The sequence below is a fragment of the Paramisgurnus dabryanus genome, chromosome 23, assembly GCF_030506205.2.
Source record: "Paramisgurnus dabryanus chromosome 23, PD_genome_1.1, whole genome shotgun sequence".
Taxonomy (NCBI): Eukaryota; Metazoa; Chordata; class Actinopteri; order Cypriniformes; family Cobitidae; genus Paramisgurnus; species Paramisgurnus dabryanus.
The window spans coordinates 4,062,432-4,088,300 of record NC_133359.1 but is presented as its reverse complement, the minus strand read 5'-3'; the positions used below and the strand labels follow the sequence as shown (position 1 = coordinate 4,088,300).

The 25,869-nt window shown below is 37.6% G+C and overlaps 1 protein-coding gene across 2 annotated transcripts in view; it reads right to left on the bottom strand.

The window, feature by feature from the left end:
- The window catches only part of b4galnt4a (beta-1,4-N-acetyl-galactosaminyl transferase 4a), a 174,135-nt gene that overhangs the window by 22,204 nt on the left and 126,062 nt on the right, over window positions 1-25,869 (bottom strand). For both annotated transcript variants that reach the window (XM_065277535.2, XM_065277534.1), the window contains exons 8-9: window positions 20,096-20,174; window positions 6,740-6,806 (exon numbers count right to left, since the gene is read on the bottom strand). In XM_065277535.2, coding sequence (XP_065133607.1) covers window positions 6,740-6,806; window positions 20,096-20,174 — 146 coding nt within the window. The remainder of the gene's footprint in view (window positions 1-6,739; window positions 6,807-20,095; window positions 20,175-25,869) is intronic.

The window sequence follows — 25,869 nt, the reverse complement described above, 5'->3', positions numbered from 1 at the left end:
GTACATCTTTACATCAATCCATCATCTGTCTGTCCATCCATTAATCTGTCGATCCATCCATACATCCATTTATCTGTCCATCCTTACATCAATCCATCATCTGTCCATCCATTCATCTGTCCATCAATCCATCATCTGTTTGTCTATCCATCCATCCATTTGTCCATCCTTACATCCATCCATCATCTGTCCATCCATTCATCTGTCCATCAATCCATCATCTGTTTGTCCATCCATCAATCCACCCATTCATCTGTCCTCAATCCATCATCTGTTTGTATATCCATCCATCCATCCATCCATTTGTCCATCCTTACAACCATCCATCTGCCTGTCCATCCTTACATCCATCCATCATCTGTTTGTCTGTCCATCCATCCATTCATCCAGCCAGCCAGCCATCCATCCATCCATCCATTTGTCCATCCTTACATCCATCCATCCATCTGCCTGTCCATCTTTACATCCATCCATCAATCCACCCATTTATCTGTCCACCTTTACATCAATCCATCATCTATTTGTCTGTCCATCCATCCCCCACCCATTCGTCTGTCAATCAATCCATTATCTGTTTGTCTATCCATTCATTTGTCCATCCTTTCATCCATCTATCCACCTGTCCATCTGTACATCATTACATCAATCCATCATCTGTCTGTCCATCCATACATCCATCTGTACATCTTTACATCAATCCATCATCTGTCTGTCCATCCATTAATCTGTCGATCCATCCATACATCCATTTATCTGTCCATCCTTACATCAATCCATCATCTGTCCATCCATTCATCTGTCCATCAATCCATCATCTGTTTGTCTATCCATCCATCCATTTGTCCATCCTTACATCCATCCATCTGTCTGTCCATCCTTACATCAATCCATAATCTGTTTGTCCATCCATCAATCCATCTATCTGTCTGTCCATCTGTCCATCCTTACATCAATCCATCATCTGTTTGTCTGCCCATCCATCCATCCAGCCAGCCTCTTCCTGTGCATCATTAAATCAATCCATCATCTGACCATCCATCAATCCACCCATTTATCTGTCCATCTTTACATCAATCTATCATCTGTCTGTCTCTCTGTCTATCCATCCTTACATACAACCATCCATCCATCTGTCCATCCTTACATCCAACCATCCATTTCTGCTCAATGCCTGACACGTGTACCACTTTATATCAGAGATATCATATTATATCATGTCTGGTTAACAGACGACGGTCCCGCCCATCAAATGATAAGTACCACCAGATCTCCTCCACACATATGGGGCTTTGATGCGTGTTTGAAGTCAGCACACACACACTCTCTACTCTTTAATCTATGTGTGTTTGAAGTGTTTAAGCTCTGTCTTACATTCAAAGGGAGTTCAGATGAAGGTCAGAGGAACCAGCGGCTGAGAACAGGAACTGAAGCAAAGGGAATATGCTCAAGTATTTAATATTATTATGCTAACTGAAAACCCCTTATGAAAGCGCTGGGCTATTTTAATCACAACATTCAGATTAGGAATTGCTCGTGTGTATAAATGTGGCATTTACAGTATGTCTCAAGGTCCAAAAGTCAATAAGCAGTCCATATAATTTGTGTGTTATGTTGGGTGAGGAATATATTGAAAGTAAAGATATTGAAATTTTAATGTTTACAGGAAACTCGTTTAAAAAGAGGTACTCAATGCAAATGGCCATATTGCCCAAAGACTTACATCCCACAATCCTCTGCTTCCAACATGAGGCATATGCTGCGTCCGCAACTGCCTACTTCCATACTATATAGTACGCGAAAAGCAGTAGGCGAGGCGAGTAGTATGTCCGAATACATAGTATTCGAAAAGCAGTATGTGAAAAGTACCCGGATGACCTACTACTTCTGGTTAGATTTTGCAGTGTGCATACGATGGACACTTCACTATCCCATGATGCCCCAGGAGAGGAGTTATCTAACAAAGACGACACGTCGCGGCTGTTCGTGCTGGAATAACATGACGTGATGACGACGTATGTCACGTGATGTAGCAATCTCATTCATACTACCAGGATTCATACTACACAGTACCTACTGTTTTAACGGCAAGTAAGTAGGTACTTTATCTCATTCAGTACCCACTGTACAGTATGCAGTTTCGGACGCAGCCATATACTAGGGCTGTCAAAAGATTAATTACGATTAATCGCATTCAAAATAAAAGTTTGTTTTTGCATAATATATGTGTGTGCACTGTGTGTAATTTTTTTGTATATATAAATACACACACACATGCATGCATGTATTTAAGAAACATTTACATGGTATATATATTTATTTCAACTTTGATATTTTTTATATTATATATAAATAAATGCAATTATACATAAAGGTATACATGTATGTGTGTATTTATATATACATAACAATTACACACAATACACACAAATATATTATGCAAACACAAACTTTTATTTTGTATGTGGTTAATCGCGATTAATCTTTTGACAGCCCTAATATACTGTATACACATGTAAATGTTTCTTAAATACATACATGAATGTTTGTGTATTTATTAGGGGTGTCCTCGACTAAGGATTTACATATTCGAATCAGAATTGTCGAATCTTTCTATAGTCGACCGATAGTCGAATCATCTATGTTTGTGTGCATGGGTTGGGATGGGGCCAGACCAGGTACAAATTGGTAACTTTTTTTTTTCTTTCACAAGCAGCACACATAAACAACTTTCTGTTAAAGTGACCAAAACTGTCTTTCAAGTAATAAACGAAGAAAACTGACGATGCATTTATATATATATTTTTTTTAAGGTAAAATGTAAGGCAACATTTGTTTAAAGGAATAGTCTACTCATTTTCAATATTAAAATATGTTATTACCTTAACTAAGAACTGTTGAATCATCCCTCTATCATCTGTGTGCGTGCACGTAAGCGCTGGAGCGCGCTGCGACGCTACAATAGCATTTAGCTTAGCCCCATTCATTCAATGGTACCATTTAGAGATAAAGTTAGAAGTGACCAAACACATCAACGTTTTTCCTATTTAAGACGAGTAGTTATACGAGAAAGTTTGGTGGTACAAAATAAAACGTAGCGCTTTTCTAAGCGGATTTAAAAGAGTAACTATATTTTATGGCGTAATAGCACTTTTGGGAGTACTTCGACTCGGCGCAGTAACACCCTCCCTCTCCCATTATGAGGGTGAGAAGGGGAGCGGACTTTTCAGGCGAGTTGAAGTACTCCCAAAAGTGCTATTACGCCATAAAATATAGTTACTCTTTTAAATCCGCTTAGAAAAGCGCTACGTTTTATTTTGTACCACCAAACTTGCTCGTATAACTACTCGTCTTAAATAGGAAAAACGTTGATGTGTTTGGTCACTTCTAACTTTATCTCTAAATTAGGGCTGGGATAAACGATTATTTTTTAAACGATTAATCTAGCGATTCTTTTTTCGATGCATCGATTAATCTAACGATTCATTTTATCAGTCCGATTCGACTTCGATTCGATTCTCGATTATCTACCCATTAATTAACTAATAGCAATTTATACATGTTGATTTACATATCTGAATGTAAACATTTCAATATATGTTGATTGCTCTTGAAATTTTAAAATAAAAAAAGACTATACAAGTGCAAAATAATGCATTCTTTGTCAGAGGTAGCATTTCATAAAGCGTTTGCAGTGCATACTGTGCAGTTTAGTAACAGTATAAAAATCTCAAGTTCAAATTACTTTATTTTGCATGCATTTATGAGCAAAACCTCTTCAATGTGCCTTTTGATGGTCACAGTGTAATTTTTATAACTTGATTTGTTTAATCCACATTGTTTTCGTGCTGTTTTAGTCCATGTAATGACAGATATAAACACAATTAGACTTAAGAAGCACATACATTATTAAATCTCTTTCTCTTAAGTTTATTAAGATAGATAAGGACTCATTTACTGCTGTACAGAGAGTGAATAAAAGCGCAGTCTTCTGGCAACAGTGTGTTTTTACATATTTCATTGCTTTTTGTTAAATTGCTCAGTCATGACTGTTTAAAACACACTTGGCATCACATTCATGATTTTATGGTAAAATGACACTCTTTCGCGTCAATCCACGAGCATTTAACCCATAAACAAAGCACTTTCACTTTAATTGAGCTTGAGCAGCGCAGCAGAACCACGCAGAAACGATCGCAGCACTGTTGCTACAGAGCCGCGAGCTCGCGCTGTTCATGCGGCAGGGTGCATGCTTGTTAACATGGGCGCTGAAAAAACATGCGCCGCTTACGCACTGCTCACACTTGCTGTGAAGCCGGCGTGGACTGGAGCCAATCGCGTTGCTACTACTCAACGACGCCGTCTTTTTGGGTCTGACGAATCGACGCGCATATTTTGTGTCGACGTCATCGATTACGTCGACGCGTTGTCCCAGCCCTACTCTAAATGGCAGCATTGAATAAATGGGGCTAAGCTAAATGCTATCGAAGTGTCGCAGCGCACACACACAGATGATAGAGGGATGATTCAACAGTTCTTAGTTAAGGTAATAACATATTTTAATATTGAAAATGAGTAGACTATTCCTTTAATTATTCCTCATAACATTTTAAAGCCACGATCTACAGAACATCACACAAAAATACATTTTGATAACTAAACCTAAAAAAATAACAAAGATGATCCTGCCTTGGCTACAATGAAGTGTTTTTATTTAATTTGGAGATAGCGCGTCAAAGCAGTCATGACCAAAAAAAAAACCGACAAATGAGAAATGACAAATAATTTGTGATTGTGACTGTAAATGATAAAAACTAATCTTTATATACAATTCATTAAACGTTAATTTATAACAAGAAAAACACTGAAATTAATGATTTTATAGACACTACGCGTTATTATTTAGCACAGAAATACCTGCTTGCTTGCTTTGACTTTGATCATCTCTGTATTAACTTTAGCTACAGAAAGACCGGATGATATTATTTATTTAAGGAATCTCTTTGCTATCATTTGAAAGTGAACACCGACCGACCATAATATAAAATCACAAGAAAGACATTCGTGTCAGGCAGAAATAGGTTCGGTGCAGATACTAGTTTCCGTTTCATCACCGAAAAAAAAAAAACGGCTTACCTGTTTTGTAGTTTAACTTTTGACAAGATAACCACTCTCAAACTTATACTCATCAAAAAACATCCATTTTTTATGTTTAGTTTGATAAACTCCTAAATATGAGATGCAGAGCACCTAGCCTATTCGGCTAAATTACATGCGCAAGCATGGCCAGCACACAATAGCGCAACATCGATACAACGAAAAGCTATCCAAAATTTACAGACTTAAATTAGATCAGAATTTACGTTTATAATAAATACAATTTTTTAAAATAAAATAAGGTCAGAAGTAACAAAGTGCAGAAAAATATGCAAAATGCCTCAAGTGCACGGAAACAAAACACAAGCCAAATAAATGTAGAAACAAAGAGGCAATGGTTTATTAACATAGAAACCTCTTATGGACGTGTAGCCCGGTCACAGGGGTTGTTGGATTTATTAATGCATTTTAAAAATATTTATTGAAAGCTGCTACTTCACATATTATTTGCAGCATTATCAGAATATGCAGTATATTAATATATTGTGAGAAAGCTGTTATATGTGAAATCAGAAAATGTGTGCACCCATATACGGCCAAAATTGAATGATCCTCATTTCATAACACATCTGCGACGATTCGACTGTGAGATTGGTAGTCGAATCAGGCTTCTCCAATCCATGCATCGAATCTTTGACTATTCGGGGTCACCCCTAGTATTTATATATACATAATAGTTACACACAGCACAAACTCATATGTTATGCAAAAAATTACTTTTATTTTGTATGCGATTAATCGCGATCAATCTTTGCCCAGCAGTAATTGTATGTTTATATATTTAAAGAAGAAATTTTTCTGGAAAGCATTAAACTTTTGTGAAAATTATAAAAAATGCTGGTGCTGGCTAGCAACTTTTATTTAAACGTTGGCGGGGAAAGAGTTAAAATAGATTAAAAAGATTTCCTTTGTCATTTTGTCTTTCCTAAATCTGATACATCCCAACAGCTGTTTAAAAACCAGCGAGCACTGCTGTGCTATAAGATGGCATTTGTACCAAAGACACTCTGTGAAGGTCAGCATCATCGTCATGGCAACCGTATGCAGGCTACAGATGTTAGCGTTAGCTGTCTGATCTCCCGAGTGATCTCATTCTTTCTTGCTACGAGTCTAATTACTTCATTTTCTAAGAATTCTTTTACAAATCTTTTACATGATGCACTGGTATTGCATTGCGTAAGTAGCTTGATTCACAGACAAATAAAAAATGTATAGACTGAATGCACTGTAATTCGCTTCGGATGAAAGCATGTGCCACATGTAAACACCAGTAAACACATTGCAGGCACTTGCTGAGCCACCCCTGGAGTTTAAGCTACAGCGATGCCACTACCACTTCAGGCCTCCAAAAATGACTTTAAAGCGTAATCGGGTACAAAAATATATATCTAGTCACGTAAGAAGCAGAAGTCTGTCATCCAGCTCGACAATCCCTGTGAACTCTGATCTCAGACGTGAGACGCTGTCTGTTTTATAAATAGTTTACCAAGAGACCTCTTGACAAGAAACATATTGAGGAACAACAACAAAGTTTCAAATTCAAGACAACAGTGCTAGTTTGTTTTGAAACAGGTGTTTGGTGTACCTGTGTATAAGGAGATGTAGGCTGAATCGATGACCTCGTACTTGAGTCCTGGCAGGAAAGGACGCCACTGTAATAAAGATGGAGAGAGAAAGTGTTAGAGTCACTGTCCCAGACCGCATGGCCACGGTTGACCAATGGTCCGTTTACTGAATGTCTGATGCGTATGTCTGAAATCACCACTTCCACACCGATAGGTTGGGTTTATGTAATTCGTTGGGAGTCACGGCACACTGACTTTTATTAGTTAAATGAGAAGTAAAGTGCTTAAAAGGTGTAAAAAGAGCACATCCGAAATAAAATAATTGGTGGACAATTTTGGGGTTGGACAGCATTACGTAACTACAGAAACCAAGGCTGAGATGGGGAATTGTGCCATGCATTAATTTCTTTATTGAATCGAATGCTAAAACCAACACAAACATTTTGTTGCTTTGTTGTGGTCAGTAGGACGATTACAACATCAAAATGAACACTATAAATCGTCAACGCTAACTTGTATGTTTACGTTATAAGCTCAGCCAGGTCACGCTCACAAAACATCCACACCCATCGAATCCTCCGCAGGAAATGACACGCGCACATCAACATTAACTTCCTGCAGTGCAGCACACCTTTACAAACCATCAGACAAGCTACAATTCTTTTAATGGCATTCTGCAATTACCAAGTCACTTCCACTTATGCTCGCTGTAATGAGGGGAGACAGGCCATTTTTATCAGCCAAACACATACACGAAAGCTCAACATTACTCAGGATGAACAAGTATAGACAAAAAAATGAGGTTTGCTACTTCTAAACTGCTCAATTTTGAGTTTGAAAGCCTATTTGTACATGAAATAAGCAATTTGTTGTTTTAAATGTAGAATCAGGAACGAAGATTTTAGGACTGATGCTATTTGAAAGTAATGACACCCACACGCAAAGACCCATGTCGACATTACAAAAAAGTCGATTTTGAAAAGTATAACTCAACATGTTTCTCCTCTGTAGTGTTTTTTACTAAACCGTATTTGATGTCAAAGACTAAAAACTTCACAAAACGTCTGAATGCACTGCATAGTTTGAACTCATTAGATTTTTTTTGGGACACAAAATGTCAAACCCCCGTTTATACTTGGTATTAAATGAAATTCGCAAACCATTGCATTCTATCGTCTTGCAAATTTCCAAAGTGAGTTTGAATAGGAAGACTTGAAAAATGTGTAGTGTTTGTGTGCTATAACTGGGAACAGAGTTGGGAAACACGTATATCTATGAAAGAATAACGCTCAAATCTCACGAGAATTCGTACATATTTTACAAGTTAGCTAATTCGTATAAATTCATACGACCACATTTGTACGTTTTTGTACGATTTGCCTTGACTCCTGTGATGTTGGGGTTAGGTTTGGTTTTGTTGTGGTTTCATGAGTATCGTACGTTTTTGCATGATTTCATACGAATTAGCCAACTCAAAAATATGCACGAATTCCCGTGAGATCAGGCTGGAAAGAAGGGAGAGGCTTGAAAAATAACAGGGATTTTTCTTAAACGTATCGCCTTTGACCACTTCTTTGCACACTGAAGACAAAAATGTTCATATGCGTTTTTCATATTCGTCATCTTACGAACTTTGCACACTGATGCGTATTAATTAATCTGTTGTGAATAAAACTGGTAAAACAATACAAATGGAGTATTCGTAACGATTTCACTATTTACTACGAATGGATGAATAACATAAGCAATATCTTTATTTAAAGGGCACCTATTATCCAAAATCCACTTTTACAAGGTGTTTGGTCAAAATGTGTGTGGGCAGTTTGTGAACACAACCAAGCTTGGGATTCCCGCGTCTCCTGACATCATTATAGTGCTTGGCGTAACGATGGGGATGCCAGCTGATGAGACTGTGGCTATTTCCTCTCACGCCTGTTTAACCGACGCTGATTTGGGCGTATTTCTCCCATCCCCATACAAAACAACTTCTCTGTCTTTGACTGCTCTTACAAGAACGTCGGTCTCCTCGGCTGTGAACCGTTCCTGGTGTGCGCCTGGTAAATCCGTCATAATAATAGCAACCCGCCATGGAACTTGCGTACTTGCGTTTAAAGGGAATGTTGGATGACGTTCTGATTGGTTTATTTGACGTTACGCCCAAACCACACCTATGAATAATGAACCTACTTCAGACCAACCCCTTATTGATTTGCGCCTGGCGCAAGAGTTATTTCTCCCGCCGGGAAAATAGCAACAGCGCCCAAGATCTGCCCACAAACTCACTTGCGCTTTGTTTGTCAATTCGCTTAGAGCACCTTTAAGCTAGAAGTAAAGTTCTGTTTATATGCATACGCGAGGGTCCGTATACAGTGCACGTGACGCCAATTTTAAAATAGTATGAACGCACTGTACGTGCACTGCCAGCTTTTTGTAACCGTGGATACTTAGTACGCATAGGTCATGCCCAGGAGATGCATTGCATTTTGTCACAATGTGCATGCATCGAACATCGAATAAATTAAAAATATATATAAATCAAATTAAGAGTACATTTGTGCATTTTTCAGATGCTTTTATCCAAAGTGACTTACAGTGCATTCAAGCTATACATTTCATTGGTGTCCCCTGAGAATCATACTCAGGAACACTTTTTATACATAAATTTACTTGATCAAATGTGTCCCCAGTGAGCTGCTAAGTTACAAAACACTCAAAAAAGCAGCAAGCTTTCAGTTGATTCTCTGCCGCAAACACTTATTTCTCTTAGTTAATCTCCTTCACTTACTCCATCTCTCTGTCTTAAAAGCCGGAATGATTGTGGCATTCACAGCCAAGACACCTGCATTTATCATGAAGAAGAGGCTTTTAACTGCCAGTGGCTTTCATCAATACTCTCAAGTAATATTAGTGTGGAAACTCAGTTTAGAGCGATGGTACGAAACAGCATATACACACAAAGTATAGGCTATCCATGGGATTCAAAACGCTTTTTGATCCAACTACTTAATAATAATAGTTATGCTTGCCTTTAATAAAAATAAATAACAAAAGTTGGTTCCCATGAGCCGGCAGACAATGATGGGTGGATTGGTGGATTTTTGAAAGGTTTTTGTTATAGCAATACTAAAGTCCAATGTATAGTCGTGCGTCGTAGGATATCCGTAGCCTGACGTGCACCTCACGAAATTTTTAACAGCGCGTCAGTTCTACCCAGACCGCAAGCGCTGTGACTGGTCCTCTAGAACCCCTCCCGTCAGGTAAAAAACGACGTCATAGTTATTTCCGTTTGCAACGTTGACAACAAAGATGGGCCAAGTTGAGGAGTGATTTAGCTGAAACTGCAACCAAAGTCACTGTTTATTTACTTTATCACTGTTGGTCCAATGTGTTTTTACACCCCTTTGGATTGCAGGTATATAACCTGCCCTGATCATCATTTGTTTTTTAAATATTGGAGTTTTCTGCCGATACCGATTATAGATCAAAACATTCCTAATAATAAGCTAAATTGTGGCATCAGCTGTGCCTTGTATTAAGGATGGAGTTCAAGATCTGTCCTCCAAATGGATGAAGACAGACGTACAACTGCCTCTCCACCATTATCTTACAGAATAAAAGTCAGGAAATGTATTTAGAAAGAATTATTTAGAGGCCATTTGTGCTCAATCCCTTAAGTGAAATGAGAAGCAGCCATCTGCATCTTAATCCAAACTAAAGTTCACTAGTTCGCCTGCGCATTCAGGTCTTAATGATTAATGGTAAACAAACTTGGCTTGCTGTCCTCGAAGGGAGCTCTGTACCTGAGCTCTGAACCTTCAGAGAGAGCGAACCTGAGGCTGGGGCTCGAGCCACAAGTTCAACCCCCCGCAACGGAACTGCAAAGAGGAAGAAGGAGAGAGTGAAGGAGAGAGTGAAGGAGGAGATGGGGAGGAGGAGGGATGTCGGAAAAGAAAGCAGCTGGACAGGAAGGCCTAAAGGCTGCCTTATATACGCCCATGATGATGATGATGATTGACAGGCCTGAATGTTTAGGCTCCTCCCGAACCTACGTTTAGAACTGCATTTCACTAGTTCGCCTGCGCATTCAGGTCTTAATGATTAATGGTAAACAAACTTGGCTTGCTGTCCTCGAAGGGAGCTCTGTACCTGAGCTCTGAACCTTCAGAGAGAGCGAACCTGAGGCTGGGGCTCGAGCCACAAGTTCAACCCCCAAAAGAGTGTTTGATGGACAGCAAGTTGAGCAGGAGCCTGCGAGTAATTAAGGTCTGTAAGATTTATCCTCTCTCTCCCCCCCAAAAAATGGGTAGAATATCATCAAACCATTTCTTCTTCCTCTTACTGAATTACTACTGCGGTAGTAAGAGCGAAGATGAAATCACTGCTGCGGCAGTGAAAGAATTGTACAGAAAAAGATGTGCAAAGTTTCAGCTTAAGACTCCTGCGGGAGTCAATGGGAAGCGTGCGGCCTGGGGCTCCTGCGGGAGCAAGGCTGAATCACTACTGTGGTAGTGCGAGCGTTATGAAATCACTGCTGCGGCAGTGAGCAAAGTTATACAGAAAAAGCTGTGCGAAATTTTGGCTTAAGACTCCTGCGGGAGTTACTGGGAAGCGCACGGACTGGGGCTCCTGCGGGAGCAGGCTGAATCACTACTGCGGTAGTGCGAGCGTTATGAAATCACTGCTGTGGCTGTGAGCAAAGTTATACAGAAAAAGCTGTGCGAAATTTTTTTGGCTTCAGACTCCTGCGGGAGTTACTGGGAAGCGAACGGACTGGGGCTCCTGCGGGAGCAAGGCTGAATCACTACTGCGGGAGTGCGAGCGTTATGAAATCACTGCTGCTGCAGTGAGCAAAGTTATACGGAAAAAAGTGTGCGAAATTTGGGCTGATTTTAGCTCTAGCTATAAACACTATATGCTACGCATCAGTTACGGGCTATGTATTGTAACTATGTATGCTTGTATGGTCCCTGTCAAATAAACAAATAATAACTCCTGCGGGAGTAGGAAATGCGCTGTCTGGGGCTTCGGAGCGAGCGGGATAAGATCACTACTAAGGCAGTGAGAAAAAAGGTTGCGACAACTGTTAAATAAGAGCGCGATCGGCTGGGATCAATACTGTGGTAGTATGAGCAGGACAAAATCACTGCTGAAATCAATGCGTATCGAGCGAAAGGTTGTTAGAGGCTGATTGTGGTTGATAATTAGCCAACATGTTAATTCGATTTTTGTTGACAAATAACTGCGCAAAAAACACACGAACATTGGAAACAATCGTGAACACGTTTTTTGGAGCAACAGACTATATTATTTATGATAAATTTCTATAGGGGGAAAAACGCAAAATAAGAACATCTTGTGACTATTTTGTGGGCTTGTCTGCTTACTTTAGAGAACTGTGTTAAGAGGTTGGTATCCGGTGGGACCAGCGGGACCCAACTCGAACCTTGTGGGAGCATGCAGCTTACCTTTGCTGCGGGTGGGACTGGGCAGATAAAGAAAGCTAGTGGTCCCGGGGTTTCTCGTTGATATAAGTGTCAACAAATAAGAAAATTAAAACTGGAACGGAAGACTGAAATTTTTGTTTCATCGCCTCGCAATTGAAAAAGCGTGAATATGTATAAAAAATATATGAATGTTATAGAATATGCATCTGCGGCCGGTCAGTTTATGGGAAAAAGCAGGGTTTCTCGATTGTTATAATACGTAGACTACGCTGTGAGATCAAAGCCCAAAGACGTGATCCACTTAGCTTTGCAGCTAGCACGGCACCGTTTAATCCCAGATAGCACAGGTACGACTGTAAGATGTCTGATAAAGATCTGGAGAAGTGGAATACATTTGGTGTGTAAACACATCTTGTAAAGGTCTTAGAAAGAGCTGCTTTACATACGTTATAAATCAAAAACATCTTTAATATGTCTATGACATCTTTTAGGAAAAGTCCCAGAGACGTATTGCAGATGAGCAAACAATCTAAATAATGTGACTTGCAGATGTAAACACAGACATCAAATAGACATCTTCGAGATGTATGTGTGCTATCAGGGATGCGTTTGAAATGACACCTTTGGACACCTAGACAGCACGGGTACGAATGAAAAAGCATTAGAAGGATCTGGAGCTCTGGGGAAAAAAAAAAAATCTGGGTGAGTAAACATCTCATAACAACCTGGAATAAAATTTCCCGGCAGCCTGCCGCCCAATTGGCCTGCTGCCAGCCAGCCGCTTTGCTTTTATGAACCAAAGTCAAACTTTCCGAATTTGGCATTCAATAGAAAAATCGTTGATCAGTTTCATGAGCAGAGCATTCGCGTCGCGCACGCACCACATCTCTGCAGCGTGTATAGTGAGAATTTGAGAAGGGCGAGTCATGTATTGCAGATGTGCAATTTAATCATCAAAAATTACATCTTGCAGGTGAAAATGTAGCATAGACATCAAATAGACGTGTATGTGTGCTATCAGCAATGTAGAAGCACTCTTGTATGAAAAAATTATTACAAACGCAAGAGCAAACGGCAATTGTTCTCGTTTTGTGAACAATTGATCTTTAATCTGTGATCAATTCTCAAAAGTAAAGTTTAGCTAAACAAAACAAAAAATCCAAGAACGGAGCTAGAAGTTCATAAACTATATTTAAGACTGTTGATGACAGCGGAAAGTTCCCTCTCGCCCCTAACATTTTTTAAAATAAAGCTTATTGAAAACTGGCCGTGAGGACGAAGGCCAGGATCTGCTGCGGTAAAGAGAAATAAAAATTCTGACGAATTATAGTGAAGTAAGCAGCCGAATCATTGCTGTGGCAATGAAGTAAAATGAATTTAAGAGGCTGGAGGACATAAACAGGAATCACGGCTGGGTAGAGAAATATATATATATTTTACAGATTATCGTGAAAAGCAGCCGAAACATTGCTGCGGTAATTAAATAAAATTAATTTAAAAGTTGGGTGCTAGGACGAAAACAGAAATCGCTGCTGTGGTAGAGAAATGTAAACATTTTCTAACAAATTATTGTGAAAAAGCGGACGAAAACATTGCTGCTGCAATGAAGTAAAATTTATTTAAAAGCTGGGTGCGAAGACGAAAACAAGGATCATTGCTGCGGTAGAGAAATATAAAAATGTTCTCTGACAAATAATCGTGAAAGAAGCAGCCGAAATCATTGCTGCGGCAATGAAGTAAAATTCATTTAAAAGCTGGGTTTGAGGACGCCAACAGGAATCACTTCTTCGGGAGAGAAAATAAGAACATTGTGACAGATTTTCGTGAAAAACCAGCCGAAAAAATAAATAAATGCTGCGGCCATGAAGTAAAATTAATTTAGAAACTGGGTGTGAGGACGAAAACAGGAGTCACTGCTGCGGTAGAGAAATATAAAAAATGGTCTTTGACGAATGATCGTAAAGGAAGCAGCCAAAATCATTGCTGCGGCAATGAAGTAAAAATAATTTAATCAGCTGGGTGTGATGAAGAAAACCTGGATCACTGATGTGGTAGGAAAAAGTTATTTTCTCTGACAATTATCAAGGGAGAAGCAGCCGAAATAATTGCTGCGGCAATGAAGTAAAATAAATTTAAAGCTGGGTGTTAGGATGGAGGCTGGATCACTACTGTGGAAGAAAAATTGTAAATTTACTCTGACGAATTATTGTGAAAGAAGTGGCCGAATTCATTGCTGAAGCAATGAAGTAAAATTATTTTAAAAGCTGGGTGAGGGGACGAAACCGGGATCACAACTGCAAATAGAAAAAATTGACAATTTTCTCTGACAAAGTATCATGAGAGGACGAAATTACTGAGGTGGAGAAATATCAAGTTTAACTGGGGCTGGTGAATAATCGGAGTCCGAGAACACTGCTGCGGCAGTGAGAAATGGATTTTAACTGGCGCTATTGCGGTTGGTCAGATAACTGCTGTGGCCTTGAGATTGAAAATGAAATCAAGTGCGGGAGCGGTGTTTGTGGTTGCTGCTGCGGCTGAGGGAATAAACTTTAGGTGAGACAGGTGGAAATTATTTGATAGTAAAGGCTAATTATGTGCGCTTCTAGTAGAAACCGGCGTTTAGGGATGAAGTCCTGCAGTTGGTTACGAGGTGAGTTAATACAGACAAATCTTCTTTAGTCCATAAAGTCTATAAAGTTTATTGGCATAACTCCGTGGCGTGATATTTAATGACCTGATATCAATTTAATGGTGCGGCGATGAGAGACAATACCGAAGAACAATTTCAAATTGCGAAGCGTGTTTAAATGTTTTAATAAACACTGAGGTTTGGCTGTTGGACAAATTGTGAATAGCAATGAGACCGGGGTTAGGTCGCCTGTTAATTAAGCACTAAGCATCAACCGAACCGCGTTTTTTGAGATGTTCTAATCAATTGTGAATAATATTTAAAGCAATGAAGAAGCAATATCTTTATTGAATAAACATTATATGCTTATTAGGTTGATGAAAGTGGACTAGCTTACCGTGATAGTGCGAGCGGCGGTTCTGTAACGGAGAGAAAATTGATAATAATAGGATAAATGTGAACTGAGATCCCTACTGCGGTAGAGATAAAGCGACAGAAAGATCAGCTTTAAATAATACTTAACCGGACTCGTGGCGAGCCCGTGTGAGCAGGCAAGCCTGCAACAAATCTCTTTGATTGATCCATGCAATACAATGCTATTTAATGTATATGCGTTTTTACTATGAAGTATAGAAACTTGCCATTTAAAACACGAGATAGGCTATCTTATATTTATATAAAATGTACCCTGGATGAGGAAATAACTACAATCCGATTTCTGCATTGCTTGAAAAGTAAAAACGTAAATGAAATGAAAGTTTAATAAAGACATATTTATGAGATTGTTATTTTGTTCATGTTCTTATATGTGTCAAGTTTTGTGTTACAACAATAGGGTTGTTCCGAGTCCGACAGACGACTTTTTCTATCCTTAGCTTTGTGTTGGGTTTTTTTTTTAATTCAATTGCTCAATGCTGTCGGTTCAAAGGAAAGTGCAACAGTTAGCGCGTCATGCCTTTCGCCTGAGACGTGTGCGCGAAAAGCGGAGGCTCGTTGTAGACCATTGCGTGGGCATCCTTGCCCGTCCGCGGAGACTGTCATATCATGTATGCATGCGGGGCCAGTGGAATGCAGTGTTGCCTTGGATGGAAGAACGCGGGAGCGTGTAGCGAATTCTTCTACAGAGCTGTGAGAAAAAATAAACTATCGAGAAGAACGAAAAAACGAGCAGTTTGATTGAATTGACAATAAGGTAGGTTTCACTACGATTAACTCTGGATTATAAAGCTCCGATGATTGTTAGCTTTGATGTAAAATGAATTAATAAACGTGAAAACAAGTGCAACACAGTCCTGTGGGCCGCCATTGTTGTTTTGGTCGATCGCGCATGCGTAGACGGAATTAACAGAAGCGCATGATGTCACGTCGCCATTGTCAAACAGCGTTTGCAATCGAGCATGCGGTTGTCGTGTAAAAGAACATCCGAAATGCAAAAATATTGAGCACAGCCCCTGACATCAACTACGGCGGTAGTGAGCGGGTACTAAAAAAGCTGCTGCATTGGTATTTAAAAATATATTTCCCAAGTTAGTAGGAGCCTGGAGCTCGTTGTGTAGACGTGATTCCGGAAACGGGCGGGGCCAAAATCCGGAAAAGAAAGCAGCTGGACAGGAAGGCCTAAAGGCTGCCTTATATACGCCCATGATGATGATGATGATTGACAGGCCTGAATGTTTAGGCTCCTCCCGAACCTACGTTTAGAACTGCATTACATTTAGCTTCGTTGTTATTTTTTCCATTTGTGATGATAATGCGATGATGTTACATTATTCATATTTGTGCTGCTCTGTTTTAAAACAGCAGAAACACTTATTCCCTACCGCACTTACAGCATCGCCTCAACAAAAATAACGTGTGAAATGTTTATCATTAAGAGGTACTAAATAATTCATCACTATCTTTTATTTTACACAGTAATGTACATAACAACTCTTAAGAGTAGAACATTTGAAAAATATATTTCCCTTAAAGGACCAGTGTGTATATTTTTAGCGACATCTTGTGGTTAGATTGTGATTTGCAACCAATGGCCCTCCCTTTCGAAAAGCATAGTGAAGCTATGATAGGCGCCACAGGACAAACACGTCATCATCTGGGACAACGTAGGGATTACATCGCGCTTTATGGAGCAGTTTGTCCGTTAAGGGCTACCGTAGAAACATGGCGGCGCGAAACGGCGACATCCATATAAGGGGACCCGTGGTGTATATAGATAAAATCGACTCATTCTAAGGTAATAAAAACAATACAGTTAATTATGTAAGGTCTTTATACACCACAGATAACATAGTTAAGTATATTACATTGCATTTATGTCAAGAGATCCTTCTAAAAGTTACATAGTGCACCTTTAAAATTGAAGTATTACAATATAACTAAGAAATGTCAATTACTTCTACAATAAATTATCTACATACTACATCTGTGGTTCCCATAAGTACAGATGCTGTATTTTAATCTGCATATTTCTGAAGGGATGTTACACAAGCAAAGCATCTCGCATTGAGATGTATAGAAATGCTAATGGCTAGCTGTCAGCTATCACAGACCTCCTCTGCAGAAGCAACATTACTTTGAAGTAGAATTTGTTGATGTGAAAGTACCTTAGGGAGACATGTTTCATCGTAGATACACGTAATGTGTATTTTTCATTTGTGTGGGAGAGTAAATAGGCTACTGCTGTTTGAGTAAGGGAGGGCTGAATAACAAGCAGAGAAGTAACTTGATGAAGAAGAATGCAGAGATAAGACATCAAACAAAGGGAAGGTGAAAGTGAGAAAAGGACAAAAAAAATTTATGCTGAAAGGATGGCATCGAACATTAACCCATTCACTTTATAACGCTTGATCATGGTCTTATTACGCATGAATCATCAATAGATGTAAAAGTCACTATGAAACAGAAGTAGCGATTGTCTTATTTACCCCATGGTGACATATAGCCGAGTTAAACAGATTCTGAAATGAAATAAAGGTAGAACAGGACTTGAGAACTGAATGGGTAGTTTGAAGTTGGGTCAAGTTGCTATTTGCTAATCGTTGCAATCTTTTACCAGACCCCACCCACCTGCCATACCATATGACCGTAAATAAAAAGAGAGTTTATGGAGGGGAGGAGGGGAGATTTGCATTTTTGAGCCTTTAGTGTATGTCTATAGCATATATTGTATGTCTATAGCCTTTAGTGTATGTCAATAGCCTATATTCTATGTCTGTAGTCTTTAGTGTATGTCTATAGCCTATATTCTATGTCTGTAGTCTTTAGTGTATGTCTATAGCCTATATTGCATGTCTATAGCCTATATTGTATGTCCATAGCCTTTAGTGTATGTCTATAGCCTATAATGTATGTCTATAACCTTTATTGTATGTCTATAGCCTATATTACATGTCTATAGCCTATTGTATGTCTAAAGCCTTTTGTATGACTATAGCCTTTATTGTATGTCTATAGCTATAGCCTGTATTGTATGTCTAAAGCCTTTTGTATGTCTATAGCCTTTATTGTATGTCTATAGCCTGTATGTCTATAACCTGTATTGTATGTCTATAGCCTTTATTGTATGTCTATAGCCTTTATTGTATGTCTATAGCCTTTAGTGTATGTCTATAGCCTATATTGTATGTCTATAGCCTTTATTGTATGTCTATAGCCTTTAGTGTATGTATATAGCCTTTAGTGTATGTCTATAGCCTATATTGTATGTCTATAGCCTATATTGTATGTCTATAGCCTTTATTGTATGTATATAGCCTTTAGTGTATGTCTATAGCCTATATTGTATGTCTATAGCCTATATTGTATGTCTATAGCCTTTATTGTATGTCTATAGCCTTTATTGTATGTCTATAGCCTTTAGTGTATGTCTATAGCCTATATTGTATGTCTATAGCCTTTATTGTATGTCTATAGCCTTTAGTGTATGTATATAGCCTTTAGTGTATGTCTATAGCCTATATTGTATGTCTATAGCCTATATTGTATGTCTATAGCCTTTATTGTATGTATATAGCCTTTAGTGTATGTCTATAGCCTTTATTGTATGTCTATAGCCTGAATGTCTATAGCCTATATTGTATGTCTACAGCCTATATTGTATGTATATAGCCTATATTGTATGTATATAGCCTTTATTGTATGTCTATAGCCTTTATTGCATGTCTGTAGCCTTTATTGTATGTCTATAGCCTTAATTGTATGTCTATAGCCTTTATTGTATGTCTATAGCCCATATTGTATGTCTATAGCCTTTAGTGTATGTCTATAGTCTATATTGCATGTCTATAGTCTTTATTGTATGTCTACAGCCTTTTTGTATGTCTATAGTCTTTATTGTATGTCTATAGCCTTTATTGCATGTCTATAGCCTTTATTGTATGTCTATAGCCTTTATTGTATGTCTATAGCCTTTATTGTATGTCTATAGCCTTTATTGCATGTCTATAGCCTTTATTGTATGTCTATAGCCTTTATTGTATGTCTATAGCCCATATTGTATGTCTATAGCCTTTATTGTATGTCTATAGCCCATATTGTATGTCTATAGTCTATATTGCATGTCTATAGTCTTTATTGTATGTCTACAGCCTTTTGGTATGTCTATAACCTTTATTGTATGTCTATAACTTATACCCGTGCTACTTATGACTGGTTTTGTGGTCCAGGGTTACATATGACAATAAAAGAATTTGACTTGACCACAACAGTTGTGATTGGTTTGTTTTGTGATGTAAGGTATGGTTGGGCACAAATGTATAATGGACCTGTTTAGTTAAAAGTTTGGCCCACTTACTGTACCAACTCAGTGTTCCACCAGCATGGCAGGTTAAGTAGAAGCTAAACATAGACAATGACACCAGTCATGTGGAGGTGTTGATAACTTATCTCAACAGAAAGACGTCTGAAAAGACGCATGATAAAATCTCGATTTGACACAAGTCAGTTTCTTAAAAATCAAACACTGTCTTTTTAATGCTATTCAGGTGTATTTCTGTGTTATCAATGGTGTGAGCGAAAGAGGATTTCATCACCATCCATTTTCAATCCTCAGATTTTATATTCTTGAGCCTCTGAAAAGCCCACAGACTGAAAAGCCTCATATAATATCATTTTCCAAAGTAGACCATAACTGCACAGAAAATGGATTGCGAAGAATGTGATGGGACAATTTAAGATTGCGTATGTTTCAGATGAAACAAACAGATGGGACATGAATTGGAAAAATGCCCTGTGGTCCGATGCAGCCTAACATCGATTGTGTTTCATTTCTGAAGCTCTATCTATGCTTTATATATCAGACTTACCCCGACTTCAACATGATCTGAGCCTTTTTCATCTTGCTTGTGAAGAATCTCAAAGTAATATCGTCTGGACACCATGAGACTGGAAGAGGGAAAGAGTAAACATTTAGAGAAAATAGTGTAGTAGTTATATAGTTATTATAACATCAGATCATAAGAGATCTTGTTAAATTTTAAAATTTAGCATTTAATCATGTTTTATCTAGAATCATATTATATCAATTCAAATGATGAAATATCATTGTATTATTTCATAAAACAAAATCAAAATGATGTTTTTTAAGAAAAGAGTAAATCACAAAATATGACTTGGGTGGGTTTTCACAAACGGGGTCACAAGTAACATTGCATTCTTTTAAATCCTACTTGAAATCCACATATAAAGAAATAACCATTTTATATTGCAACACATAGCACCATGTAATGATAGACCGATATATCTGCCGATAAAAAAAATCGGCCAGTTAATTTTTCTATTACTAAAATTTGTTGTTTGTAATTAAAAGACACAAAATGTAAAGCTAAAATCTGACAGTAAAATGACAGATCAATTTTCATTTTTAACATGACGTTATGTCACACACAACAACACACTGTTTCAACACACTTATTCAAACAGTACCGTTAAATGTCAGATACAAATTAATTATGTCTTAATATGTAAATATGTTTTAAGTACTTTAAAATGGTAAGTTTATAAATATTTTATGTAGTTTCACCAATTTTCTGTTTGTATCTTATTTACTGTAATAAAATTTGTGTTATATCTGCCTCATATCAGCTATACAGTTGTCTTAATATCGGTATTGGCCATACCCCCCATATCAGTTGACCACTCGTACCATATACAATATCATATCAATATACAATCTACAAATATTGGGTTGCTTTAACCCATGATGGGGTAATAATTGGAAATAACCAACCGTTGGGTTATAAATAACCGAAGCTTGGTTGTTGTTACCCAACCATAGGTTGACACAACCCAGCATAGGTTTATTTATAACCCAATGGTTGGTTTTGTTCAATGTTTATCCAACCACAGGATGAACCAACCCAATATTCTGAGGGTATAAATCGTATTTGCATATATTTGCATATTGTGTATCATATCAAATATGTGACCCTGGAACACAAAACGAGTCAATTGAAAATGTTATGTATTTATACATCTGAAAGCTGAATAAATAAGCTTTCCATTGTTGTATGGATTTGTGGGATAGGACAATATTTGGCAAAAAATATGTGCAAAAATCTAAATCCTTAAGCAGCGGCATCTACTCATAAAAATAAAGTTTTGATATTTTATGGTAGGAAATTGAAAATAAATACAAAACATCTTCCTGGAAATAATCTTTGCTTAATATCCTAATAATTTTTGGCATAAAAAATTGATAATTTTAACCCATAAAATGTATGGTTAGCTATTGCTACAATTATACACGTATGACTGGTTTTGTGGTCCAGGCTCACAAATGTTATGTTTAATTTGTTCCAATAACTTTTATTGTACATTATGTCATTGCAAGAGTTTTCCTTAAATGTATTTTTCTGGCTTTGTACTACTGAATCTTTTATTGTATATCTCTCTGCTGTAGCATATCAAAATCACATTAACACAATCACACCTCGGCTTCATTTTACACCTTATTACACCTCCAAAAGTAACATCACAAATGGTGCTCTCAATCTGTCCTTCTCAAGTCATACAGCACCAATACCTTTCGCTCATGAACACTACAGTATTTAAACACTTTGCTGTAATTTTTGGAGTGAAGAGGCATGTTTTATTTACGCACGCTAATTGTTTTAGATTTGTTTGTTTTTTGGTGCTCTGGCAATCTAAGAGAGGATATTTGCAACACAAGCATCCCCGCGAGTAAATGTGCTCATGCATATTCATGAGCGGTGCTAATGTGCGAGACGTAATTCAGCTCAGACTCAAATGCAAATGTCTTGTTTGGTCCGTTGGGCGTACGAGACAGGCCGAGGAACCGGAACGGACCTGGGAAAAGGGATGAAGAGTTGTTGAATCAACAAAAAGAGGAATGGAGAGACCTTGCACCCGTCACGAATGTAAAATGCACTGTAAATTTACTCAAGGAAAACAACGGCAGTCCATCATCTAAAATGATGAAACTAGACGAAAAGGATGAGTGCCAGAAAGGACAAACCGCTGACATGCTCGAGTAAGCGAGCCGGAGGTAAAAAACAGGAAGTGTGAGGAATTTTTGCTTTAAAAGTAGAAAACAGACCCTCTCAGCGGAGAAAGGGTGAAATTCTCAATAGTGTGAGTGGGCCGCGGGTTCCCAAACTGAGAATTACGAATAGAGGGGGGTGTCGATGACAGCACAATTTCCTCCACTTCACGGCATCTGATTCGCTCTGCCTGTCTTATATTCCACACTACAATCAATCACAGCAGGTGTGCCAGCAGGATGCCGAGGAAACCTTATAAAACACGAACAGCAATATAGTCTCCCTGTTCCTCTACTACAGGAGATACAGATCTTTTTTTCTTGCAAAACCTGCTTTTTTGATTTGTGGTAAAACAAATGATTGAATTTTGCTATTGAGTTCGCTATAATTCCAGATTGCAGTTTGTTTTGTAAAGATTTTCATGCACCTATGCCTTCCGAGATTAACGGTATTACGAATTACGATCATGCCTTGACGCAAAAGTTTTTTGAACAATAGACAGCAAAATTATGGTGACTTACAAGTAGGGCTGTCACGGTTATGAAATGTGTAATTGTGTAATAAATTGTGTTTTATTGCTTTGAAATTTTATTCTTTTATACATTTATTTGTTCATGAAATAATTTTCACACATTGTTGTGATTATTTAAATTAAATATTTTGTTTGTATTGGCTACAAAAAATCAATTCTTTACAGATCCTTAAAAAAAGCATCCTTCTATTTTTTTTGTAAATGTATGTTTTACCTTTTAATTCATACTGCTTATCAAAGTTTTGCAACATTTTTTAAATGCTGTTTTTCCACTGTATTGAATGCTTTGCAATGCATCACGTTACACTGTCAGTTAAGGAGCGCCATAAGATACTGTCTCATTTATACAGGCACTGCAGCTCCCCCTTGTGTTTTTTAAAGAGATGTGCAATCATTTCGGTGATCAGAACAGTCATGATTAAACGATTATTTAATCATTATGACAGTCCTACTTACAAGACACCTTGTTTTACACAAAATATATTGCAGCACTCCAAGCATCTTTCATGAGGCAACCCCAAAATGCATTACAACAAAAGAAAAATCACCAAGTAATAAAACAAAATCTAAATGTACATTCAAGTTAGTTAAAGTTTTTATTATTATTTTAATATTATTTTACAAATGCAAAATTATTATTATATTATCATATATGCACCAATATCTTTTGTGCCGATATTTGATTACTTAGAATGACATCTGCTAATACCGATAGATACCGATAGTTTTGCTTTTTATCTTTTGTATCAAATGACTATGTTGTGAAATCCTAAAATTGCACAATACAAACTGATTCTGATGGGTTTTTATTAAAGCAATTGTCCGATGTCCAATAGTGGGGAAAATTGCTTTTATATGCCGATACTGATTACATACCGATACATCGGTGCGTAAAATATGTATGAATTCTCATGAGATCAGGCTTGGGGGTTTTGCAGGAAAACATTTAGTAAATGTAAGAACCTCTTTGTTCTATTTTATTTAAATAATTATAATATTAATGATTTTAATAGATATTATAGTATATTATAGAAATATAGTATATAATATAATAGTAAAAAGTTTTATCAACTTACATTTTTTTCATAAAATTATAAAAAAACGTTACAATTTAAAGTAATTTTTAAGTTAATTCTACTTTCACTTTTTTACAGGGTATATATTGTATATTATTAATACAGTACATTTACATATATAAGATTTTACCCCACCTTCTAGACATTCTGTTACACAGCTTAATTTCCTTTATGAAATAAACAAGAGGTAAAAAACACACAAGCATGTTCCCATCCAGCAGGTGCCAATTGTTTCGTGAAGGAAAGATAGCAGTTTAGCTGGATTTATGGAGGCAGAGATATGGCACAACATCAGATGTTTTACGCTTACACTTTTACACCTCAAAAACAACACTTCTGCTTTCTACAACACTTGCGAGGCAGCTGTAACTTCAAGTGAAACATCGTGGGTATGACGCAGGTTAGACGTAAACAAACGTCAGATTTCCCTGCAATCTCGAAAGCAAACTTTTAGATGTTGTTTTATAACTGAGGTGACAACTATACAGCTGCAGATGTCACTCTCATGTGGTTTTTAAGCAGTTGTGTTGAAATGCATGCTAGCAAACATCGCAACAAAATGTTATATGCATACATTATACTTTAATGTTCTAATGGAGCAAACACTGTAATGTTAGTTGGGCTGTTTTATACTTGGTATTAAGATGCGTTTTGGTCGATCGGATCACAAGTGGTATTTTAATCCATCTTTTTTTGTCCACTTTTGACAGCTTTGACAGCAAGCCTTTCTGTTTTCGTTTAAACGTGAGCGGGAGAAATGGCAAGTTAAAAATGACGCAAATTAATATTATGTCCCCTGCTTTTGTTGTTAGTAAACAAAGAGTTTAGCACAGAGTTTTGTACATATATATTATTAGGGATCTGCATCTCCATAACTGAGTACGATGTGATACGCCTCTCGATGCACAGCCTACGATACAATACATTAAAGATACATATGAAGCAGCTAACGATGCGATACGATGTGATTCACCCCTTTACGATGCAGTACAGTCCGATGCAATGAAAAAGTATGATGCTATGCAATTTAATATGCTGTTAAAACAACTAATTTTGTGTTTAGTTTAATGTATTGTCCCTAACTAGACACATCTCTGTGTTATTATTATCATTTACAGTCCATAATATATAATTTAAACTCAATTTCGTGTTTTTATGCTCTATGTGACTTTCATGACACTCCTCGGTTTCCGTAGTGTTGTGATACCCCAGCAGGACGTAGCAATCTTAAAATATTGGTCAGTTTCTAAATAATACAAGTATAGCGCATTTACAAATAATTATACATAAATAAATCTGTTTTTACCGATGCAATATGTTATAAACAATGCATCGTGATGCAAATGCTAATTTTAGTTTTTAAACCCCAATGCATTGCATCCTTTACTTTTTATGCCGATGCACCGAGCGAATTGGGGAATCTTCCCATCCCTAATATATATGTAAGAACTTTCTCTAATATTTCAGAGGAATCAATGAAATAAGCTTGTGCAATTTTTTCACACGCAAAATAAAACAAAAATGAAAAAGGGCTGTACACTGTTAGTTCACGCTAGAAGTCATGTCCGATAATAGGTGGAGAGTAGGCGGTCTTTTGTGGCTGCTCGAACACATTTGACAACATGCATGTCTACACCACAACAGCAATCCGGTCGAATCCAATTTCGACTACCTCTGAATGTGATTAAAAGTGGACGAGCTCCGAGCGGTTTAGCGTTGTCCACCTGTGATGCAATCGGCCAAAACGCAGGTGTAAACAGCCTCATTGCCTATGTTTACATGCACAAAATTTTGTCAGTCCGATTGAATTTAATACGATTGAAGATTACGACGATACAGTTTACATGCACCCTAAAGATTGCAATTTGATTAAAATATTCGTTTACATGTACATTCTATAGTATCTGAACCGAACGTCTGCGCAAACGCACAGCCAGGGTTGCCAGATTCGCGTATAAGAACCATCCCAA